We start from the raw sequence: 25,189 nt of genomic DNA on the forward strand, positions 1-25,189 counted from the left end.
AAATCACTTTTTCTCTTATTATTTTTCACCCTTTTTTTGTGCACTGCAACATCAGTCCCGCATGTATCATGTGTTCTCTTAATTGAGTAACAAGACCTTAATAAGACCAACCTGACCGGTTAAGGGTACCTTTATATACATCTGGACCCTTCACTGTGATAACATGTGGTACTCCTGATTTTGGTCTTGATTGGAATCCCAAATGATGAAGGGCGGTTCCGTATGGTGACTGATGGGTATCCTCGGTTGACCACTACTGGGTATGACCTTAAATTGTCACACACATGTTTAAGTAAATATTTGGAACACTAGGCGTGCATTTTTTAAGTTCTTTTTTCCAGACCCTCTGACATATCTGTTGTTAAATGTATCTGGGGAATTTGTCAGAGTTTGGTCTTATAAAATCCCTGTGGTCCTAACTAACTGTGTTTATAAGTTCATGCCATCCACAGCTCGTACTGGCTCTGCAATTTTCTTTTTTACAAATGCCAGTCCAATCCCTTTGGCATACTGGATATCACAGATGTATCCCATTGCCCCTGAATCAATCATCACCGAAACCTCTGCTAATCTTTTGTTGCTGACTTCAAAAGAAACTGCAAGGTGAGGGGAACATGATTGTAGGATGTTGGCCACTTGTTGATGGACTGGGGTTGACTTTGGTAGATCATCCATCAGGGCAACCCTATTCACTGATGGGGTTTCTCTTTTCCCGAATAGTTAATTTTAGGTTTCTTGGGGCAAACCTTCACAAAATGCCCTGACTGACCGCAATATAAGCACAGGTTCACTGATCTTTGTTTATCCTTCTCCTCTTTTGATAAAGGACCTCTGACACTCCCTATCTGCTTAGGCTCTTCCAAAAGATACGTCTCTAAATTCTTAGTTCCTTCTATCTTGCTCCTGTCAAATCGTGGTGGTATTGGGTAATATTCCCTTTTACGTTCTGTTCTTCTTTCAAACTGGCGTTGATCAATTTGCAATACCAGGTCGATTAACTTTGATACCTCTGTGGGTCCATCGGGAATTTAGGCTAAGGCTTCCTTTAATTCTTCGCATAGTCCTCGGTAGAAGATTGCAGCCCTCTTGCTTTCCGGCAACTCTGTTTCTATGATTAGTTTGTTAAATTGGGCAAGATACAAGATTAAATCCCAATTCATTGCTTTAGATCAAGTAATTCATTGTCATTGGCTTGAGTTATTGCTCTTTGGTCAATGATTTGAAAACATTCTGCCTTGAATTTTTTGATGACTTATAACATAGGGTAATTTTGCGATACAAGAGACATAGACCACGTTGCCGCATTTCCACTTATAAAACAACACAAATGCCTTTTTAGCCTAGTCATCTACAAAAATTAAGCAAACATTGTGGAAGGAATATTTGTGCCTTGTGTGGATCCCCATTATAACTTTCTGGGGGAGGAATAGAAATAATGGGGGAAATTGAATGTATGACCTGAGTTGAAATCTCTGAAGGTTGGGTAGGGAAGGTTTTACTAATAGAACCACTGGTCTGAGCGTAAGCTTCCATGGTCATGTCATTTAATTTCTGCATTAGCTGTTGCGTCTCAATGTGGGATCTTTTTATTTCTTCCCTTAAACCCTTATTTTCTTCAATAGTGAGTTTCAATTGTTTCTGCATATTATCCACGAGCACCACTCAAACTCCATACCTTCAGCCATTCTGCTTGGGCGCAATGAATAGAAGGCACTTCAATCTGTCAGAGACTCACCTCCTAGTGCCAAAGGATTCCACTGGAGCGGATGCTGGCTCCCAAATCCCCTCTACGTATGCCCGCACAGTCCACAAAAGACCTCCTCCAAGCACCATCACGGGGGAAAGGGGAATGGGAGAGAACGAGAGACTGCCTTTGACTTCAGGAGTCCTGCCTGCACCTCCCTCATGAATCTTGAGTGGACTGGTGAAATGTTTGTGTAGGTTTGGTGGTACCGCAAGCAACCTGCATACAAATAAATAATTACTTATTACTGTTACTAAACAACTCTATTAGATCATTTGAATGTTCACCACTTATTCGCCCAGTCGCTCTGTGCACCTGAATTCTTCAGAAGGCTAGCCGCTCTCTGTGAAGAAGGCTGGAGTTAAGTTTTTTGTTGTATTGAACCAGCTCTCTTATTATGGAAGGAACAATTCTAAGGTTACTGAGTAAACAGGCATTTATGTGTCTTTTTATAGGAATTCAAGATTACGGGATTTCCTAATACAAGTACGAAATCTGTAGGCTGAGGTAACTTAGAAAACTCTATAGGAACTAACTCTTACTGTCCTTCTATCAGGAAGACGTGAGAGAAGAAGTTCAATCTCAGGAGTCGCTGAAAAACTGGATAGAGGCTCTAAACTCTACAAGACACTAGTCTCTAAATGAGGGAGGATTATCCTTGGTGTGCAGACTGATCGCCAAAAAGGGCAGAGCCCAAAACTAGGATTAAAATATCCTCAGGCAAGCGCAATGCTGGAATGCTGTTCTCTGAGTCAACAGTTCAGTTGAAGTGCGCAGTTTGAAGGGCACACGCGCAGAAGGAAAACACAAAGCGAGCGAGAGCCGCAGCCGCCATCTTGAGGGATAGAGAGTTCCGTGTAAGAGAGTCTGGCAGACTGGAGAAACAGCTTAGAATACAAACGCTGGAACATCCAGCAAGGGTACTGGAAAAAATTTAGTTTCCTCTGTCTGAATGAGTAGTTCAGAATGCTGGCAATCGACTTCCTGACACTCTGACTCCACGTCCTCTGTTGGGTCATTAACCTTACCCGCTTTCGTTTGTTGCCCCATAAAAGGTCTGTGAGAAGTTGATCAAGAGTTCAAAAATATGATCGGGAAATAAGATAAAGCGAGTGTTGCATTGTGTACAAGCACCTAGAAAGGATAATCATTTTGATTGTAGTGATTTGACCCATGAGTGACAATGGCAAGTCCCACCAGAACCTTATATAGCCCCTGTAGTCCCTCGATCACTCTGTCAATATTGAGAACAAAGTACCTGGAAAGTGAGCTTCCCAGCCTTATACCTAGGTGTCTCTCCCCTTCACCCATCCATGGTAGTTCATCTTTAAGGAGTTCTGCCCGTGGGACCCTCGCTAATTTCCCAATGGGGATTAGTTTGGACTTTCTCTGGGTAATCCGGAGTCCAGACACCACACCAAATCTCTTCACCTCTGCAAGAAGCAATGACACTGATGTTGTTGGTTGGCGGAGACAGATCTGGGTATCATCGGCATACAGGCATACCACGTGACTAGTGTCACCTAGCTGGACCACCCACTCTCCTAACCCCCTGCAAAGCCACAGATAGTGGCTCCATCGCTTTTGCGAATAGTAGCGGAGAGAGCAGTCATCCCTGGTGAGAACCTCTACACAGTTCGACCTGCCTAGATACCAAGGATACCCCACTCTGATCTGCGCCACAGGGGCTTTATAAAGCAACTGCACCCATTTAGGAAACTCTCCCTGAGCCCCTACTTTACGGAGGACTTGCCACAGATGAGGCCATTACACAGAGTCAAAAGCCTGTTCTATGTCTAGTAATGCGAGGGCGTAGTCATCTTCCATCAGGCATGGAGAGTGCCAGACATGTGTTAGTCTCCTTAAATTATGAGTAGTGTTATGTTTAGGAACAAAGCCCGCCTGATCTGGGAGAACAATATGGGGGATTCCGGGGAGCAGTCACGCCACTATGCCCCCACTAAGTATTTTGACATCTACATTAAGTAATGATATAGGTCTGTAAGAGTTGGCTAACAAAGGGTCCTAGTCTGTTTTTGGTATCATGACCACTAAGGCCTCTCTCATAGTCGGTGGGAGTACACCCCGCACCAACACCTCATTATAGACCTCCACCAAGTGGTCCGCTAGTTGCGAGCGAACCTCTGATAAAACTCAGCAGTAAGCCCATTGGCCCCCGGGCTCTTGGGTGTATTTAGTCTTTGGATAGCCAGGATAACCTCCTCTCCGTGGATTTAAGTATTCAGGGCCTCTCCAGCCTCCCCTTCTAACTGCGGTAGCTCTAGCGAGTCTAGGTAATTTTGAATTTGTGCAGGTGTGCGCAGGCATGCATCTGCTAAAGGTGATCAGCCAGAACAACCACAGCTGCAGCCTGCGAGAGAGCCATGTTACTGTTTCTGTCCTTAAGCTGCACTACAGGGGTAATGTCCGATTCATGTTTAATCAAATGGGCCAACAGGGCTCCCGCCTTGTCCCCTTCCATGTGCAGTCTTTGTCGGCTCCTGAAATACACATATTTTTCTAGTCTATGTAAGTCTGTTAGTAGGTGTTTTCGTGCTACCCTCCAATCCTCCATTTTGTGGGGGGCTCCTGGAAGGTCCCTTTCCAGATTTCCCAGTTCCTCCTCCCATTTGGCTAAATCTTTTTCAAGTTGTTGACGAACCCCATATGTTGTTTTTAATTAATTCCACCCTAATATCTACCTTCATGACCTTGGATTCAAGCTCTCATGTTGAAGCGGACCCCCAATTGTCCTCAAAGTATCTTCTAGGGTTGTCAGTAGTGTGGCCGCAAATGGGGGGGGTCCGATAGGGCTTCAGTCCTAAGCCCCCACAGGGGAATGGCAGGGTAGGTTCCCGTCCTTTTTAGGCTTAACAGTACCGGCGAGTGATCGGATAAGTACCTGGGTAGATGTTATTCCCCCCACATCAGGTCATAATTCCACGAAGAGGAACCAATGGACTAGTTGACTAAATGTCCCCGAGGCCAGAGAGTATCAGGAAAATTGGCACGTTGTCGGATGCCTCTGGCGCCTCATATCCACCAGTTGTATACCTTCTATAATGTCCCATAGGGTCTCTGTCATCTGGGGTTTAGTGCAAGACTTTGGGGGTTCACCGTCCATATCACCATCCAGGACACCATTAACGTTCCCTGCCATTAATACAAACGCTCCCATAAAGGGGGCAGCCATCTTTATTATATTAGAAAAAAACGAGGGACTGTCATTATTGTGGGCGTACCCATTAATAATACAGGTTTCCTTGCCATCAAATCTACGGTGCAGAGTGACTATCCTCCACCCGGTTCCACTAGGTGGTGCTGGAATTGAATGGAGCACCTGGGGCCACCCAGGTTAGGACCCCCCTTGCCAATCTCAAGTATGATGTGGCATACATCTTCCCTCTCTTAAGCGTTTTAGACAAGGTAGAGGGTATCCCCAAAAATGCATCTCCTATAGACATGCTATGGTCACTTTATAATGCTTCAAATATTCAAATAACCTCCTACGCTTTTGAAAGGCTGCTATCCCATTTACATTCCATGAGATGAGCTTTTGTACAGTGGTTGCCATCTTTTGTACGTCTGTATTCCACCCCAGCTTCTTAACCATCCACTGTAACATTTCCATTGGTATTCATGAAACCTGGACATCGTCATTCATTCCTTGAATTTATAAGCGGGCAGAGGTAACATCTCCAATCCTTCCCCAACAACAAAGATTACCCCCCACCCATTGTAACATGGACAGGACAAGGACATGCTTTTTCTGCCCTATTACCCCTTTAAATTGAACGATAGAAAACAACACAACTATGTTATAGAAATCTCTTCGCTATGCTAGTGGTAGACTATTCAGTGAGGTGCGAGGACATACCTCTAGCCCCCCATTTTTTGTCCACCTCTGGGGGGGGAGGCAACGCCCCCTTTCAATGCCCATATCCTGAGTTCCAGATATACTCAATTCCATATATCATAAACATTACTGTTATCACTTTTTCTCTGTCTATAATAGGGGATGATTCCAGTCATCTTCTAGTAATAAACAATTGAATACTTATCAGGAACCAGCGTCGGGTCTGTAACAGTAATACGGATTGAGTTCTGCTTCCTAGTCTCCCTCCTCTTCTTGACGGCCACTACCTAGCAACTGTGCCTTATAGAAGTCCCTCAGCTCCGGGTCTGTTTCCGACAGTTGTAGTGTGCCATCCTGGCAGACCCTGATCCACCCCAGGCCACGTTTTCCGGCAGCGGGCTTTCGATTACCTTGTGCTCTTTTATCTCTCAGGGGACGTCCCGAATACTCATTTCGCGATTGGTTCCTCAACAATGCCATCCCGCTCTCTGAATATCCTTGGATATCCAGCCACTCACTGACCTCTGCTTCTGAGAAAAAAAAACGGAGTATTCCCCTCATTCTCGACTCAGAACTTAGCTGGAAAAAGGAGTCTGTACTTTAGGCATAGGGGGGGCGATTCACAGAATTAATCTGCGATAAACTCCTAAACTTACTAGTAAAGTTAGGACTCCTAACTTTACTACTACTAAATGCCTTCTATGAATACCAAAAGTAGTAAGTTTAGGATTTCATCCCAGTTTAGTAGTAGTAAAGTTAGGACTCCTAACTTTACTACTACGAAATGCCTTCTGTGAATATCAAAAGTAGTAAGTTTAGGATTTTATCTCAGATTAGTTCTGTGAATCTGCCCCTAAGTCTCTAAGACAACGTTTTACCACCAAAATGGACTTTCTTTGATCCTGTGCGCATTGGGTATAGTCTGAATAGATTGAGATCTGGTGTCCTCCAAACTTAATAGGCCATCCTTTATGTGTCATTTGCAAAATGGTGTCGCGATCCCTGAAGTTGAGGAATCTTGCAATGATCGCTCTGGGTGGTGCTCCCGGCCTGGGTGGGGCCCAAGCGCCCTGTGCACTCTCTCAACAGTAAAAAACTTTGACTAACTCTTCGGAGCCACTGTGACGTTAATCCATTCCTCCAAGAAAAGTTCTGCAGAGAGGCCCTCTGCCTTTTCGGGGAATCCCAGGAATTATAGGTTGTTTCTACGTGACCTCCCTTCTGAGTACTCTGCCCGCTCATCCAGATGGGTCACCTTTCTTTGGAGTTCTGTGACCGTATCCCGCAGTGTGCAGACTTCCTTTTGCATGGTAGTTATTGCTTGATCATTTGTAGTGACACTATCTGTTACTTTACGGAGGTCTCATTGGAGGAAATTTACCTCAATAGCCACTGAGTCTATTTAACGCACCATTTTAGTGTGAGTGGTATGTATGGGTTGCCATAGTGGGAGAGGGGTTCTCCATCTCCTGCAGGTTCTGTTCTTGCTCTGCTGGGGGATCTATTTGCATCTCATGATCCAGCGGAAGCAGTTACGCTTATTTTGAAATATTATTTTGAGGCATACAGTTCCCCACTTCTTTAACTATATAGTTAGATTTTAAAGTGTTTTGCGTTGCCCACACCAATGTGCACCTTGTATAGTATGCACATGCCCTGGCACTGTAGACCTCTTTTTACCTACCGTAGATGTTAAGTGTCCGTTTTAGGGAGAATTGGGCCCAGATCGGGACAGGTATCTGAATCCTGGCTGTCCGATTTTCGGGGTTGTTAGTTCCCTCCTCCAGTGCCTTCACTCCCTCTTTGTGCCTTCAAGATCTTGTATGCTCTGCAGGAAATTTGGTCCGGTGATACACCTCACCCCCTGGTTTTACTGCGGCTGGGCCAATCAGGCCTATTCAATCCCTTTGTTGCTACCCCTCAGTAGTGTTCCCTCAATTGCCGGCATACCGTGGGTCTTCTCTCCCTCTGACCATGCTGCCGGAGTTCAGGCCTCAGCTTCCCCAAGCTCCCTCCGGGATTACATCCGGCTCCGCACACAGTTGGTTCCTGGGGCAATGTTCTGTCACACCCTTTCCGGCCTTGTCCAGGTCTCCTGCAGCACTAGTCGACCTCAGGCACCGCCCAGACTGATCAGAGCACTCCACGGGTCATCTCTTTATTTCCAAGCCCTGGGCCGTCCGCCGCAGTCTCAGAGCAGCGATCAGTCACTGCTTAGACAAGAACCCGGTTCTCACCTTCTTGACGGCCCGGACTGTTGGCTTCCGCCGCTGAATATCTGTGGCGTCGCTCCACTTTCACCCGCCCCACAAGTCAATCCACTGGCAGTTTCTGTCCCTTGGCACGGTCTCCCGGCCGGGTAGCCACCGCTTCACTTCTCGAGTCAGTAGGCAGCATAGCTCATATTCTGAATTCGGCTCTGCTCTCGATCTGCTCCGAGGCCCATCCCAAAAGATGGTGGCCGAATCAGGGTTACATTTCTGTATTGTCCTTTTTCACCCGCAAGCTTCTTACCGGGTCCTGTATTATCCCCACAAGTAGTTGCCAGGAATGCAGCTGAATGCTATCCACTGTTCCAGAGGGTAGTTTATAGCTCAGTTAAGCAGGAATTATGTTTGATTATTAATGGGCTGATGGGAGAGCCGAGAGACACGTCAACTCGGCCATCTTGCCAGGCCAGGCCCACCAAAATTACAAAGACCGGCCTGTTTTTTAGCTATCTGGTTCACTAATGGGGGTCACTTTTATTTTGGTGCCCAGCCCTATTTTCTGAGCCCTTACCACCCCTGCAAAGAGTGGTATCGTGTGATTTGCGGGTAACACAAGAATCGCTGTGTTACCACCTTGAGTGCAGGTCCCAGGGGCTTCTACGGATCACAGGCAGTTCCCTAGCATGTTTTTTTCCATTCTAGGTGGGTTGCAGTAGCGTAGCAGCATACCCGGGGACACTCCCCTTAAGCTGCTGATCATGGGGCATTTCTTGTACCCATCCCTGCCTTTTTCTCCCCACGCCTTTCCACGAACACTTGTCCTCCTGCGAGCGTACAGCATTTCCCTTTCCGGCTACACGCCCCCTGTCATGTGGGAGACGTGCGCCTATAAAAATGGGTGTCTCCCATTACCAGCCACTTGGCTTAAATGATTACCTTCTGGGTCTAAGGAGAAAGACCCAAACAGTTACTAGGCTTCAGGAGTGAGCGGCAATCGGCTGCGTTCACCCTACTTCTTGACGGGGACCGCTGGAGCAGTTACCTTTACTTTCAGCTTCCTTGTTTTGCCTCATTGAGCCGCACTTCTCATGAGAGGACCACAGGAGTGGTGCCTCTTTAATTAGCAGCTGGTGAGTTGGCTACCAGCCGTGCTCCGCGTTCTACCTTGCAGGTAACCGCAGGAGCGGTTACCTGCGGCTCTTCAGCTTGTGCTTTCGGCGTTCCGTGGGGCACACTGGGATTGTCATTGTGAGGACTACAGGAGTGGTGCCTCAGGGAATATTTTATTCGAGACCTCAGCAGTCCGGATACAGAGGAGAACCTGCAGGAGCGGTTCCCTCGTGGATTCCCACTTTTCCAATGCTGGAACTACCGGTATAGTTCTATCCTGATCCTTTATGTGAGCTGGACGCTCATCCGCTCACCACCCCACTCATATCCTGTTTGGTTGCCCTACCAAGAACATGGCTACACACCGGAATTGGTGATCTATTTTTGTTCCTTCATGATACCTATGATCCTTCTTCAAGCAGTAGGTGACTTTATTTATTTATAGGTTTATTGAGGTCAGTGCACTGTCCTTTGGACTATTAGACCTACGTTGTAGTGAGGTATTATTTTTCTCTTGTGGGAGCTGCCAAGTCCAGCCGTAGGTGCTGTGTTGGTCATTCACTGGACTTCTCGCTGTGTCTACTTCTTTCCTGCCTTGGGCACCTGTCTCCTATGATCTGCAATTGGGGAAGTCCCCTACTCACCTCCTTTACCTTCCCTGGATGTTGGATGATGAGTAGTCTCCCTAAACAGAGAAAGAGAAGGGAGGGAGCAGAGGGGATATAAAAGGAAAATGATAATGTCTTCTTCCAAGTGGTTTAGGTTTTCCAGTTACTCACCTGTCCTGGGTGTATTGTGTTTTCCAGAAAATGGCGACGTCCACAGTCTCAAAGACATGAGACCAACCCCTTCCCATGTCCTGGTCCTTTTCACGAGTGTACCCGTAGTCCTATAGGGTTGACTACTTCTCCCACGTTTGTGGCATCCCTCCCTCTCCCTGTTCCCCTTGGGACCAACCGCCTGTGCTACATAATTAGCGTGGAGGGGTGGTCTGTAGGTGAGAGAGAGGACTATCTCCGTTTCCGCTGCCCCTGGCTTTCAGGTGAGTGGAATCGCAACACTCTGCACCAAAAGCAGTGGGCCACTGAGCTATCCACATAAAATACAAATTAGCTATCTGTGTGCTATCAACTGTATTTTGCAGAACGCACCTTAAGCCTCTGTGCTATCTTATAATGACGCAATCTGTGACTATACAGCACATAGATCTCGCCAATAACTGTAGTACCCAATAGAGTTATCTCACTGCTATTTTACCCTGGAGCTTGCTGTGCAAACTAAAATCTCTATAGCATTTCCTTAACCAAAGAAACATATTTTAAAATGTAGTCTGTTTATTTTCAATCAAGTAAGCCAGAACAGATTATCTCAATTGCCTTGTTGCCAATTACATTGAGAGCAGAGTTTTAAAAAAAATCATATATATAAGATGCTGCTCCCCAAGGCTTTGCTCTTGACTCCTCTTTGCCTCCAACTGATAGGCGCTGGGAGTAAACTTTTTCTATTTACAGCACTGATTCTGGTATTTTTTTTCCCACTGTAGGAAGTTTTCGCATTTGCGGCCACCATCATCAGCATTTTAGTTGCAATAGCCGGAATCATATTTTATATTTTGGAGTTTTCATTATACGGAACACTCGATGACCCATATGTTCATGATACTGCCTCTGTAAGTATTGCATCAAGAGTCCTAGTGTGGTTAACTTTGTTTGGCGCTACAAAAGATCACGAAGCCTTTCTATGTCATGAGTGAACCTGTACAGCATCGAAGTCTTGCTGCCCTTTAGGACAGCGGGTCTTTGGGTCAGAAGACCCCTGGGGGTCCGCGGGGGCTCAGGGGTTCAGTGACTGTTTTACAAAATGTAATATTATTAAAGTCAATAAATTAAAATCACTGAGGTATGGACGAATAAAGAAGGATAATTGAACATTTCAAAACCTTTTCTATACTTGAATGTAAGTTAAGCAAAATATTTCAGTATGCGAGCATTTGTTGGGTTTATAGTTGTCTCAATATTTCTGTGTATTGTTTTGAAGTTGAAATAATAGAAATTGCTGAGACTGGGGACTCCTGGCTCTCAATGACTGAGTTGGGATCCCCAGATTCCAGTAATAATTCATTTGGGGTTCACAGAAGTCAAAAGGTTAAGAACCGCTGCTTTAGTGCAATCACCTGAACATTTACTTAGTTGCTTTAAAGGACATTTTACTTGTCAGATGTCGGTGCCCCTTTCCACAAAGCAGTGAAACTTTCCACACTCGCTTCTGGTTCCCTTTTTTTGGTCTCGCCTACGCAGTAGGGTGACCAGGCATCCCGGATTTGCCAGGACGGTCCCCGTTTTTCACCAGCTGTCCCAGGAGATTTCAGGAAATTTAGCTCATATCCCGGTTTTTAGAGAGGGTTAGCTGATAACTGCATAGGTGCATTTTTAGGTTTTACAAAGCAGGAATAGTTAGCAGTTGTTTCAAGAAAGTAATTTAATTACCAGGCAAGCTTCTGGGTTTAAAAATGGCATTTTATGTATGTTCTAACTGCCTGTTCTGTAATTCGCTGCTGAGGAGCACTGTCATTATGTGCGTTGGCTTTAAGTAAAACTGTAGTCCTTCTATTTTAGTGAAAAGTCCAGGTTTTTGGCTTACAAATTCTGGTCACCCTAATACGCAGCGCACATGCATCATTATTGATTGTTTATGTGCAGGAAGGTGTCCCTTCCTGCACATAAACAATCCCCCCTTGCAACATGACGACGGGTTGTTTTTTGACGAGCACACCAGGCATCCACATATTCAAACTGAACTATATAACTAAATTGCTTAAGAGTTTCTATAAGTATTATCTGTAAGAGTCCTAAATATGACTGTGAATCTTCAAAATATTGTACCCCAGTGTAATTGCTTTTTTTTAAAAAAAAGAATTACAGAGAAAGAACAAGGCAAATTGATTGAAGTGTGGATTTTTTAACTGCCTGGGACTGAGCACTTTCTGGAACAAAATTTGGACTAAAGGGAAGAAAATTAAAAGAACGAATATCCTTCGAACTCCATAAATATTCTTTTGGAGCCACCAATATTTTTTGGGACGAGTGAAAAAAGCCAGGCAGTCAAAGTTTCCCCTAGATTGCAGTAGAAGTTTTTAACCTCCTGGCTCCCTTTCTTAAAACTTTTTTTCAGACCTAAAACCGCTCAAAACTATACAAGTCAAGCCTTCACTGGTAAGCATAAGTGCCCTTTCAGGTTGCACAAAAGTGATGTGACTGCGTATCTTATACCTACCCCATTGGGCAACATTTTTAACCTGGATCGAATGATGGTGCTGATAAAGGAATGGCGTATTCCATCCATGAAGATCATTGTTTCTCATGTAACCTCAAGTACCCATCATGAGTACACAATTAAAGGCATTGACAAAAGGCCAGAAAGCCTCTGGTTCCTTTGGTGACACTATAAAATAAGAGTTTATGAGTATAGTGATCAGACTTAGGGCTAGGTGTGTAACCTTTCCAAGAGAAAAATTCCGGCCATTTGTTGTTGTTTTAAGTGTTTGCAAAGGCCCGGACATGATACTAAATAGGACTTTAAACAAAATCATATGTATTTCTAAAATGACTTTTTCTGCCTTCGTTTACTTTAATTATTAGTCAGGGATCGTTAACGCAGCTCTAGAACACATTTCAAAGTCCGTTTATATTTGCTGTTTAAACTGAGTACAGATAAGAGCTAAAAATGCTACTTTAGGTAAATTACCATATATATTTGTACCAGCAGAGACATTAAAATGCCCTTAAAGATGGTAGAAAACTGGCCAGGTGGCAACCTTGGTTAGGGTTGGTTTTTTTCACCAGGAAGTTTTTGGTTGAGAACACAGTCCATTAAAAAGGCCAGGTGCGTCTTTTTACAGTAAAGTGAGGGCACTGGGCCAGAGCAATGAGATTGCCAATTATATTTATGTATGTGATATTTCTATAGCTCAAGCCTAGCCAAAATGAAGCTTAGCACTATACGGGGGTCAAAGTTAAATGTACAGTCAAGATTTGACAGCTGGTTTCTGAACTGGTCATGCACCACAATGCCCCTTATGCGGCTAAATAATCACACCTAGGAGGAAGTGTCTTTACATTTTAAACATATGACATAAAGGATGGAAATCAGTAGAACCCACACATAGATGTGACATTACAAATTAATTGCCCTTTCTTTAACTTCGTTTAAGGTGAAAATGCAAATATTTACTTCCATTCGTTTGAAAGCAAAATATTTAGATCATGTAGTTAAAGTCTATACACACCTGACAAAGAAAGAAAGAATATTATTGGACATCAAAATGAACAAGCATTGTCAATGCCAATAGGTATCGCTTTAGAGTAATGTTGTATTGCAATGTGAAGTATTAAAACTGAATAGCATGGGATTCAGTATGTATTTATGTAGAAGCAAAGCAATTTAGAATATTGGTTAAGGTTAAAAGGTCAGGTGACAGTTGAGCTTTCATGCCAGACCTAAACATCCAATTAGGTTAACGATTACACACCTCCCATCTGTGCTGCTGCCAGAGAAAAGCATTATAATTTTTCTAGTGATTTAAGAAACGTTAATTGCTTTACAATGTCATGCATGTGCCCCTAGCTCTGGCAGCTGGATAAATAAACAAAATGATTGCAGCTGCATAAAGGGCACGCACCTTTTTGTGTGGAAGCACACAACTTCTGCCCAATCAAAACATGCACTCCTGACGCCCAATTGTGGGTGGAGCCCCTCTCTAGTGTTCTTCATGTAATTGTCTGTCAACAGCTGAGCTCTCAGCCCAGACCATACAACGCAGGCACAGGGATCTCTCAGATTTTAACAGCCCTACCTTTTAAGCAGTCTCTGTGTTCTGTCAGTCCTGGTCTCGGATAGTCACAGTCTCTGGGTGTTAAAGGAAAGGCAGGAAGTGCCACTGGATAATACATACCCAACATGACCAGATTTGCAAAAGTCTCATTCACACAGAAATCCCTCACAACACCCATCTCCCACAACTGTCATGTTCACAAAGAATCCAGGAACCTCCAAATCCAGGGCCTCTTTTAATATACAGATGTAACTAGTATTGCCAACATACATTAGTCCTTTTTATTTAGGTCTGGCGTGACAGCACCGCTATCACATGACCTCGTGTGATCAACAAAAATAGTTCTTTAACCACTTCCTTGCGTCGGACGGCCCCCTGCCGTCTGACGTCATGGTGGGTGTGTGTGGAGGACGGCCGGGGACCGTCCGAACCGCGCACGCATGGAATTCCCCAGCACCGCAGGGGAATTCCGGCCACAGCGAAGCGGTTAAGAAGAGAGGGGTTTCATACCCACAAAAATGTTGTTTTCTTTCACTACAGATTTTCATTGGGCAGACGTTGTGTGCTTCCACTGAAAAAGAGTGCTTGTATTGCACTTTGTTGCAGTGTGAGAAAGATTATGCTCAACACAGCAGGATTTAGTTGGTTATGGTGACCAGCCATTGATAAGACCATAGGCCTGCACTGTTTATTATGAAAATTTATGGCACAGGCCATAGGTGTAACTTATTTATTGAGAAAAATATATGTTCAAGCCTAAGTCATTTTTAGGGATGGTTTGAAATTACACTCTTTTAAAGCTTGTAAGCAGGCCTTTTGTAGAAGGTCACAGATTATCATAATAGGCAGGGGTTTTGGTGTTGATACACCCTATGACAACCCTTGTGTTAGATATCACTTTGAAAATCCTTGCTATACCATCTTAGCAAGGTTGCATATTGTTTTGTCAACTGTAGTTTTGTACATATTTGTAATTTTATGGCTACTGAAAAGGCACTTTGGCTTCACCCAAATGTTGATTCCTTTGAGTACAGATCTTGATTGGACAGCAGTTGCCATTTCCGCTGATAAAGAGTATTTTTCCTTTGTATTTGTTGATCCACGTGGATGCTCTCTCGCTTAGGATTCTGTTTAGCTCATATTTTTTCTTTGTTAGCGTTGTGAGTGTATTCCTGTCTGTTAGGTTGGCCGTGTGGTTCCTTTCTAACCCCTTGATCTGCTCCTCCAGTTCCTTAATTTTCTTGTTTCTGCCCCTGTTCATGCGTGCTTTGATGTTTATGAGTCTCCCTCTTATTGTTGCTTTAAGCGCATCCCATAGTGTCGCTGCCCCTGTGTCTGCTGTGTCATTAAATTGGAGATATTCTTTGATCGCTTCCTCTATTTCTGTGATGTTGGCAGGGTTTTCGAGTATGTCACTGTTAAGGCGCCATCTCCTGCTCGGTGTTTCGTTATGCTTGCCACTCAGGGAAAGGGATATGTGTGCGTGGTCCGAAATTGTGATGGGTCCTATTTCCGTAGTATCAGTCAGGTGTGTGTGTGTGTTGGACATGAGTATGTAGTCTATCCTGCTGTATGAGTTGTGGGGGTGCGAGTAGAAAGTGTATTCTCTGGCACTCGGGTTTTGTAGCCGCCATGGGTCCGCTAGTGAGAGTTTGGCGCATAGGTTTTTATACCTAGGCCTCCTCTTTGGTAGGGACTTAAGAGCGACACTGGACCATAACGAGGAAGCGATGCTAAAAAAAATTAAGTCCAAGCTAGACACATGGGGCCCCAAATTCATAAGCTGGTGGGGAAGGATCGAAACAATAAAGATGATGGTCACCCCCATGCTAAACTACCTGCTCTCCATGCTGCCTCTCACACTCACATCCGAATTCCACAAACGCCTAGACAAAAGCATCAACATGTTCCTCTGGGGAGGGAAAAAACCAAGAATGAGCCTAGCGAAACTCAGACTCAGAAAAGAACATGGCGGACTGAACCTCACAAACTACAAAGCCTTCCAGAAGGCGTCCCTTGCCAAACAGGGACTACACTGGATTGCCCCCACGCCAGACTATATGCCGGTATGGCTGGACCTGGAAAGGCGTATTCTGGGTGGCGCAGACCCAATTATGGCCCTCACGGCCCACAAGCACCCAGAAGCCAAAAACGCAATAATTCACAACACAAAGATAGCGCTGCTAAGAGTAGACAGGGAAATGGCAGTGAGTATCAAAGGCACCAAATGGGAATCTCTGTGGCATAACACCAAAGTCACTTACAAAGGGAAAACACTAGATAGCGAGGTATGGCGAAGCAGAGGCATCACTACGCCTTCGCAACTAGAGGCAGGGAACAACCCACTCGCCTACACAGCACTACAGCAGACAACCTCCCTACCTAACAAGGAGTTCTACGAATTCCTCAAAATAAAAGCAGCTGTCACCAAAGCAGGACTAACGAAACAAACACCCACCATCATACAATACGCGCAAAACTTAAACAAGACGGGCCACCAAACAGCACAAATCTACAAGCTAATTACACCACGCACCACAACCCTAAACAACAAGATGCTGGCATTCTGGGAGGAGACCATACAGAGACAGCTGAGCGAAGTAGAAAGAGCCAAACTATGGACGACAGCGTCCAAAAACAAAATCACACCACAGCTAGCACAAACCAAATATTGGCTACTCCACAGGTTGCACTGGACACCAGCGAAACTGGGGAGGGTTGGAGCCAGTGAGAGCAGCACATGTTGGAACTGCCAGATGGCCACGGGAGATCTATCTCACATGTTATACGAGTGCACCAAAGTCAAAGCTTTCTGGGGCAAGGTCTATAACGTCATAGACACAATAACGGGAAGCAAGATACAAAGAGGACTAGCGGGGATAGCCACTGCCTTTCTAGCAACAGAACTCCAGTCCAAAGAAGTACGAGACCTGGTCGATGTACTTCTAACGGCTGCAGTGAAAACGATTTTGGGTAACTGGAAGGACACCAGCAAAGCCACTTTCAAGCGCTGGTTCAACTGGGTAACCTTCCTCCGGGGGGCAGATAATATCACCGCCAAGCAAAAGGCGGCAAATCATACGGCCAAGGAGAACATGTGGGAAGCTCTCGACGCATACTTGGAACGATATCCCCCCCCCCCCTTCTCTTTTCTTTCCCTCTTCCTTTTCCTCTCTCAGGCCCCGCCAGGCCGCAATCTTGCAAGACCAGTACAAGTATTAAGAATGTTTTTTTCTATGGATATGTAAAATTTATTTTCAATAAAAATATTTTGAAATAAAAAAAAAAAGAGTATTTTTCCTTGTGTGAAAACTTATCAATATAGTAGGCCTGATTTGTTATGGTGATGAGACAATGATGAAGTATAAAGGACTGGTATCAGATGATGCAATGGGATCAATCTATTTATTATGAAAAATTACAACAAAGGCATATTTATTGTGGAAAACATATGCGAAAGCCAATGGGCCTTGAAGGTGGAATTATATTACACTACGTTAATACCTATAGGCACTTCTTATTTTATATGGAATTGTACATATTACTACAGTAGCCAAGGATTTTGCTTTAAGTTATTTTCTTTAACACACTGTGGGGCAGAAGGTTTGTAATGTGCTAATCCTTACTATACCCTCTTAGGTTAGTCTGGCAGGTGCTGCTGTCTGGCAGACCTTTCTAATAAAAATAACATTAAAAAACTCTTCATACACAGTGTCTTTGGGTCAGCCCTCTTCCGTCAAACTCAATTCGAATGTCATGGACACATTCGGAATCTGCCTGTGACAGCATAACTTCCTGGGGCAATCAGTTACCCCAGCGTTTCTCAAACTGTGGGATGCGAATCACTGGTCTGATTTCTGATGGGTCACAAAAGAGCAATAAATAAAGAGGCCTTTACATTTTGGTTTGGGATTGCATTTTGTAGTTATCTTGCCGAATTTTCTGTCTTTCAAAGACAGGTCAAATATCAGGTTATATTTTCTGAAAAAAATAGTTTCTTTTTCCTTGAGCACGGTATTTGACCTGACCCCCTCTGCAGGGTGACCCCCAAATGTTTTGCCTTCACTACTCCTATTTGTTTGCCGAATTAGTTTTTGTTGGTCTGCTAACCAGTGCTAAAGTGCTTGTGCTCTCGCCTTTAAACATGGTTACTTTGGGTTATACCTGATTGGCATATAATTATTTATACATAAGTACCTTCTAGCGAGGTATTCGTTTGGTGCTGTTTGTGGTCCGCCGGGGTAGGAACTGCAAGTCCCAGACTGCCAAGCGGTTTGCTCGCCGCCACCGCCGTTTACGCCGCACCAGGAAGTGCTTAAAGCTCGCCCAGGTATGCGGCAGCGCAGAAAGTGCATGGCCGTGCCCGTCCAAGGGCGGGCCTATTCACGCCCCAAAGAGGCTGGGCTGGGCCCCCCATCAAACATCCTGTACTCTCACCTCTTCAGTTCAGATCAGACCCGGATCCGGACCAGAAGATGGGAAAAAGGAATTCCACCACAAATGGAGGTGAGCCATAAAACACTTTAGACGCTTTCCTCACTAGGGCCTCTGATGCACTGAACAAAGAGATCCAGATTGTGGAACATAGACTACCTATGGGTGACCACATATCTTCTGACTGTCCAAATGAGTGTGCTACTATTGACCCCTCGAGGGCCCAGGAGGCAGCTCTCTCCCAAGCTCTCTCTCAACTACTCTAAGCAGTTCCATCTTGTTCAAAACGCACAATCTCCCACGCTGACAATGTAGCCGACTAGCCATTGGCCCAGCCTGAGCTGCCCGTAAAGAGGAAAAAAGCGGGTGGAAGACCAATCATCAAGCCACACCGGGCCGCTTCCCAAGGAGCAGAGACAGTCTATTCACCCTTAGTGGTCGACACACTTTCTAAAATTGACCAGTCATTCACTCTTATTGTTCAACCCATCCTAGATAGACTACCTAGAATCGAGATTTACCTAGACTCCCTAATCCCCACTCGAACTGATATGATTTTTTTAACTGATATGATTAATCCCAACCAGGCAGGGATAAGGGCGATGGAGCCCCCCTTGCAACCTTAGAAACCTTACTTGCCTGTTACACTTCAGTGTACCTCTACTAGCTTTTGGGACAGCACATTTTTTTAAAGCGGGCCGTAAGTCAAGGGATTCCCAACAAGTTGGTTTGATAGCTGGGGGATTGAACAGCCACTCCGAATCTCCGACTTTGCAAGATCTTCAACCTCCCACTCAACCTTGTAGCAATATACCGAACCCATGGAGAGCCCCCAGTTCCTATATACAATCTATAGTGCCACCCACCTGAGGCCTTGATTATGAACCGGCAAATGGGGCTCCAGAAGCTCGTGATCGAAGGCTTGACCTCCCCCCAGCTGCATGCCCCTATGTGATAGTTTTGGTGAAAGTACCCAAACTGGACCCAACCCAGAAAGAAACTACGGAGCAGCTCATCACAAAGATATACCACTGGATCAGCAAATATGGAGGGGGTTGGAGGCGGTATTACCGTGTATTCTAATGGCAAGAAGGGTGGCCTGGGTGGGGAACTCCACAAAATCAATTCAGGGGGACTGTGTGGTAGTTAGCCTTACTTCACACCATCTGGTTCAGCCATTATTTGGCCGCCTACCCGACTGCCCTTCAAAGCATTCCCAAATGTTTGCACTGCCACTCAGTTACTTCTACAAACCGCATAACCCCTCAATTAGGCTTGAAGTCCTTTGCGTGAGCCCAGTGCCAACTACTATGAACCCCCCCATCCTTCGCCGGCCCGACTTTTCACCCCTTTCCCTGTTAACAACCGCTTCAGCGCCCTAAATGATCTGGACGGGTGCGACTGACAGTGGGGGAACAGGTTTTCTTCTAGTTCCATCCAAATCTTAAGAAAATTGGGCCCTGAATTTCCTCCTTTCCACAATCAACCACCCAACCTTAGTGATTATATGAAATTTAATCAATCAATCAATCAAGCAACTTGTAAAGCGCACTACTTACCCATGAGGGTCTCAAGGCGCTGAGGGGGGGGAGGGGGTGCTGCTACTGTTCGAAGAGCCAGGTCTTGAGGAGTCTCCTGAAGGTGAGCAGGTCTTGTGTCTGCCGGAGGTGGGTAGGGAGGGTGTTCCAGGTCTTGGCGGCGAGGAAGGAGAAGGATCTGCCACCGGAGGTCGTTCGTTGGATGTGGGGGACAGCGGAGAGGGTGAGGCTGGCGGATCGGAACTGGCGGGTAGGGGTGTAGAGTCTGCTGTTCAGGTAGGCTGGTCCGCTGTTATGGAGTGCCTTGTGTGTGTGAGTGAGGAGCTTCAAGGTGATCCTCTTGACTACGGAGAGCCAGTGTAGGTCTCTCAGGTGGGGGGTGATGTGGCTGCAGCAACGGGCGATGAGGATCAGTCGGGCGGAGGCGTTTTGGATACGTTGTAGTTGTCGCAGGTGTATGGCCTGGATTCCTGCGTAGAGTGCGTTGCCGTAGTCCAGCCTGCTGCTAACGAGGGCATGTGTTACCGTTCTTCTCGTTTCGGTAGGGATCCATTTGTAAATCCTGCAGAGCATGCGGAGTGTGTTGTAGCAGGATGAGGAGATGGCGTTGACCTGCTTCGACATGGGGAGGGAGGAGTCGAGGATGATTCCGAGGTTGTGTGCGTGGTCAGTGGGTGTTTGTGCTGTTCCCAGCGTGGTCGGCCACCAGGAGTCGTCCCAGGCTGAGGGGGTCGGTCCGAGGATGAGGACCTCTGTCTTGTCGGAGTTTAGATTCAGTCGGCTGCTCCTCATCCATTCGGCGATGGCCTTCATTCCCTCGTGGAGGTTGGTTTTGGTGGTGTGCGTGTCCTTGGTGAGGGAGAGGATGAGCTGGGTGTCGTCGGCATAGGAGATGATGTTGAGGTCGTGCTGGCGGGTCAGCAAGACCTCAACGTGGTGTTGGGGTTGGTGTGGATCTGGAAGTGCAGGTGTTTGACGGTGTTGAGGGGGTCGTCTGAGTGGGTGGAGACCTTGAGGGTGGACTTGTGGACGATGGCTATTCCTCCTCCGATTCCGTTGGTGCGGACCCTGCGGGTGATCTTGTAGCCGTCCGGGACGGTTATGGCGATGTCAGGCGCTGAGAGGTCGCTCCACCAGGTCTCGGTCAGGAAGGCAACTTCTGGGGCGGAGGTGTTGAGCAGTTCCCAGAGCTTGACGGCGTGTTTGCGTGCGGAGTGGGTGTTCAGGAGTAGGCAGCGGAGGTGGTTGGAATTGGTTCTAGGAGGTTTGGAGGTTCTGACGCAGGTGAAGCTGCAGGTGCGGCAGGAGAAGGGTCCATGGGTGCGTTTCGGGGCGGCCTGGAAGCAGCTGCGGTTTCCACCTGTGTTGAGTGCATGGAGAGTGCTGGCGTCGTAGCGGAGTCTGGTGTTGTGCCGGTTGCGGGGTTCAGGGGTTCTGGCACTGGGCACGGTCCTGGCGCGGACGGGCGCAGACGGGCTTGCCTCTGGCACGCCAGCGGCGTGGCCACCATTTAAGGTGAGGTGGGAGGGAGGAGCAGCTGGGAGGCGGGGCAGCGAATGGGTGTTGGGAGCGTGATACAGAAGGCAAAAAAGGGGGCGGGCTGCACGGGAGCAGCAGCGGGAACGGGAAACAAACGGCGAGGGGTACAGAAGGCAAAGGGGGGGGGAGACTGTGATACTGGGGGGAATAAAAGAAAAACAGGCACTGGACCGTGAACAATGGCACAATTACACAATTACAGGCAGTAGACAGTTACAGGCAGTGGACAATGAACCAAGCGGCACTAAGTGCAGCCCAGCAGCGGCAAACTGACGTTAGCAGGAGGCAGCAGGGGGGAAGGCAAGGGCACAACTGGGGAGCTGAGCAGCTTGGGAACATCGCCGGCCTAAGATCTAACGTGTCTAATCCATACTGACTAGCAATCGTTGATAACTATAATTTGATATGTTTCCAGGAAACATGGGACACCGGACCAATTGAACCGGATGGCTACAGCTCTTTTTACACTCTAGCTCGCCCTTCTGTCTCAGGCCGTGCTAGAGGGGGGAGATTAACTCTGCTAAAAACACTCTAAAGCTAGCAGTTTTATCATTTTCTAACGACTCCCCTTACTACCATTGCCTCTTCCTAAAAGCCCCGAGTGGAGATAAAATCTTATTAATTAACTTTAATAACAATAATTTGAACTACAATATGAATCAGGTTGTAGACACATTGGAAAGGTATATTACACCCTTAACCCAGGCAATTTTAACGTGCACTGTTGTCCTTCCTCAAATAAAACAGGATGTGGCATGTTCAATGAGTCAGGTGAGCCTATTATGGACTTTGTCCATGATCCTCATGGTGATGCCTTGAATATATTGTTTATCATTCATGATATGGACATTATGAATCCCATAGACCTCAGCTCTGGCATCTTACAAAAATACATTTGGTTCAGCTGGTCAGGGCTGAACCCTAGATTATATATTGATTTCCACGTCCCTCAAAATATTTGTTTCCAAAACTGTAATTATGCCTTTTGGGTTTAGCGCCCATGATGCCATAATCAGTGACCTGGAATGGCAGGGAACCCACTTAGAGCAGACAAGGCACACCAGACTCATTATAGCAAGGAAGAATGGGATCATCCTAAAGTGGGCAATGGCTGACAAACCAAGAATCACTACAGCTGTAGTTGACAAAAGATGTAACAACATTATGACTTGCCTGGCAGAGAACACTGATTCAAGACTGATAGCTAAGGCCTTTGACCAGATATTGCTAGAGGGTAAACAAGCCTTAACCAGGGCTAGTCCAACCTCAAACAAATCAGGTCCAAAATGATTTGACCAGTTATGTACCAAGTCTCTATCCGCCCCACATCAGGCTCGGGAAGAGTATTATTGCATTAAACTCTTTCATTAAGAAACTAGGCGCAAAGTCCCTTGACATGGTTAAAAAGGTTTACTCCGCTAAATCGAAATCAGTATCAACCTTTGGGGCTGGGATTTGGGGAACCTTTAATTCCCATAACCCCCAGACCATCGAGAACTCTTTTTGGAAAAGACTTGTTGGTCTCCCACCCAGCTGTTCTAATTTCATTTGCCATGCAGAATTAGATATTCCTTATATTACTGATACAATTAGGTAGGCACCAACACTCTTATGGCATTCGATCTGGAGGAAAGAATCTGTGAATCTTAAACAAAGGCTGATAGAAGACTGCCTCTCTGTTGACCATGGCCACGGGATCCCATGGCTAACCCACATTAAAAACAGCCTCACCTCCCTTGGCTTAGGACATCTGTTTATATCTCCATCAAACTGTACCACTGTCTCAAAAAAGAAATTAGGCACCATATTCCAACCAAAGAGCAGCTGAGCGAATTAAGATGAACAGCAAAAAAGTATCTATAAAACTATACTTAGAAGGCCCAATAGACCAGGAATGCGTAGCCCCTTACTTATCTTTTGTGACCAATCCACGCCATAGATTTATACCAGTGAGATTTAGAGTGAATTTAATCCCCTGCATGTTCTCCTATCCAGCTGGAACATATTCTATCCCTGACCTCCCCCCTTGTCCGTGCGATGGTATTGTTATGTTTCATATAGGTACCCCAATATAGGCTCAGGTAGTCACCCAACTTTTCACCTATATTCTTCGCTACATTACCCTGCATAACGGTTCTTAGTACTGACCTTTTACCTAGTTTGGGGAGTGCAAAGATGACATGGGGTTTTCTTACCCTCATTCATTATGCATGTCCATGAATCACAGCAAGACAGCAGGCCTAACAACTCATGCATAATAGCTATGTACAAGGGTCATTCCTTCTGTCATCCTAGTCCAACTTGACACAGCAAGGTATATCTCCAGGGGGTGCAACTTTGGGTATAAATTACACCATATCTTGCAGAGATAATCAGAGGAGAAAAAGGACTTTCACGCCGACACAATGATGCAAGACCCTGTGGTTCCTGCCCGAAGACACTCCAGCTCGCATTGGTCTGACATCGCGGGGGTGTTCATCTCCAAACCAAGACGGGGTCCCACAGTCTCTCACATCAGGTAATCGGGTTGACATTATTCTAGAGGGATTCTTGGCACTGCACCTCCATACATGCTAGGTATGCTTAGGTACATCTAGTTAGGGTCGCATCGTAGGAGTGAGCATTTTACTGTCAAATATTTTATATACTTGCCTGTATTCATTGTTTTAGCACGATGGCAGAAATCTAGCATCCTTTGTCTCTGTTAGTGCTTATAATCATTTATGTCTGTTACTGTCTAATGGTTGTTTCAGCACACCTATTTTACACTAGAATGATGCTGGTTCAATAAATGCTTATTGAAAAACGTTTCCACCGTTTATTCTGTATATCTCTCTGCGACAAAATGAGCACGAGTGACTGAGCGAAAAGTATCGCACTGTTTCCACGATCCTGAGTAATCAGGGTTGTCATGTTTAGGAGTTGCCAAGAACTATTCTCTCCTTGGTAAGAAGGGTTTCTAGTGGCACTGTGAGCTAGCTGGTACGCAGGCTAACATACCCGGTAGGGGTGTCCAGAATCAGTCTGACACCAATCCTACAGTGTATGTTGTCTAAAAGTGCAGATCTTATATAGGTTTATAGGAACAACACAACAGTATCTCTCTCCAATCAAATTAACATATTTTTTTATTTTGTAAATTTTACAAGGATCATCGCGTTAGATTCATGCGGCCGCTCATGTGTAAACACTATTTTACCCAATGTCGTCCTGGGATGTACTTTTTACAATCATTGCCTAAACAACTTGTGCGTTATTCTGTGGCTTCATTTTTACTCCTCTCATGGAAGACTAGATGAATGTGCAATTCTTCTTAATGAACTGTGCATTTCCATTCTGATTGTAAACGTCTGTATTATGAAAGTTGCATTTTTAAAATCTACTTTAATAAATATTACTCAGTACTTTTATGATCTTAATTTTAAGTATCGAATAAAGTGACTGACTGACTGACTAAATGGTATACTATCTACCCAGGGCCTATACATTAAATGCTATCAGTGGGTCTGCATCACTTATTGTGCCACCCACTTAAGTAGACCCTTAAAACATGTCGCAGGTTAATCAACTTGGCAATATAATCCCTTGCTAAGGCTTAAACTACCCTTTTATTGCATATAGGTCACCCCTAAGGTAGCCCCTATGTAGCCCACAGGGCAGGATGCAACGTAATTAAAATGTTGGACTTGTAATTTTAAGTTTTACATGTCCTGGTAGTGAAAAATTCCTACATTTGTTTTTCACTACTGTGATACTTTTCTGTCCCATAGGATAATATTGAGTTGCCTTATTACATTTAATAAGTTCTAACATTTGATTGGGAACGGATAAGCAATTCATGTTTGGTATCTATAAAACTGTAATTAAGAATCCACTTTAATGGTAAAGTCGGATTTTAAATTACAATTGTGAAAATGCCAGTTTTCA

General features: G+C 45.4%; 1 protein-coding gene across 7 annotated transcripts in view; it reads left to right on the forward strand.

The window, feature by feature from the left end:
• Positions 1–25,189, forward strand: part of LOC144827620 (uncharacterized) — a 455,727-nt gene that overhangs the window by 304,535 nt on the left and 126,003 nt on the right. For 6 of the 7 annotated variants that reach the window (XM_078685862.1, XM_078685867.1, XM_078685866.1 and 3 more), the window contains one exon: positions 10,464–10,589. The exons of the other annotated variant lie outside the window; for it this stretch is intronic. In XM_078685862.1, coding sequence (XP_078541988.1) covers positions 10,464–10,589 — 126 coding nt within the window. The remainder of the gene's footprint in view (positions 1–10,463; positions 10,590–25,189) is intronic. 7 annotated transcript variants of the gene reach the window in all.

This window comes from Lissotriton helveticus, chromosome 4_1 (assembly GCF_964261635.1).
Source record: "Lissotriton helveticus chromosome 4_1, aLisHel1.1, whole genome shotgun sequence".
NCBI lineage: Eukaryota > Metazoa > Chordata > Amphibia > Caudata > Salamandridae > Lissotriton > Lissotriton helveticus.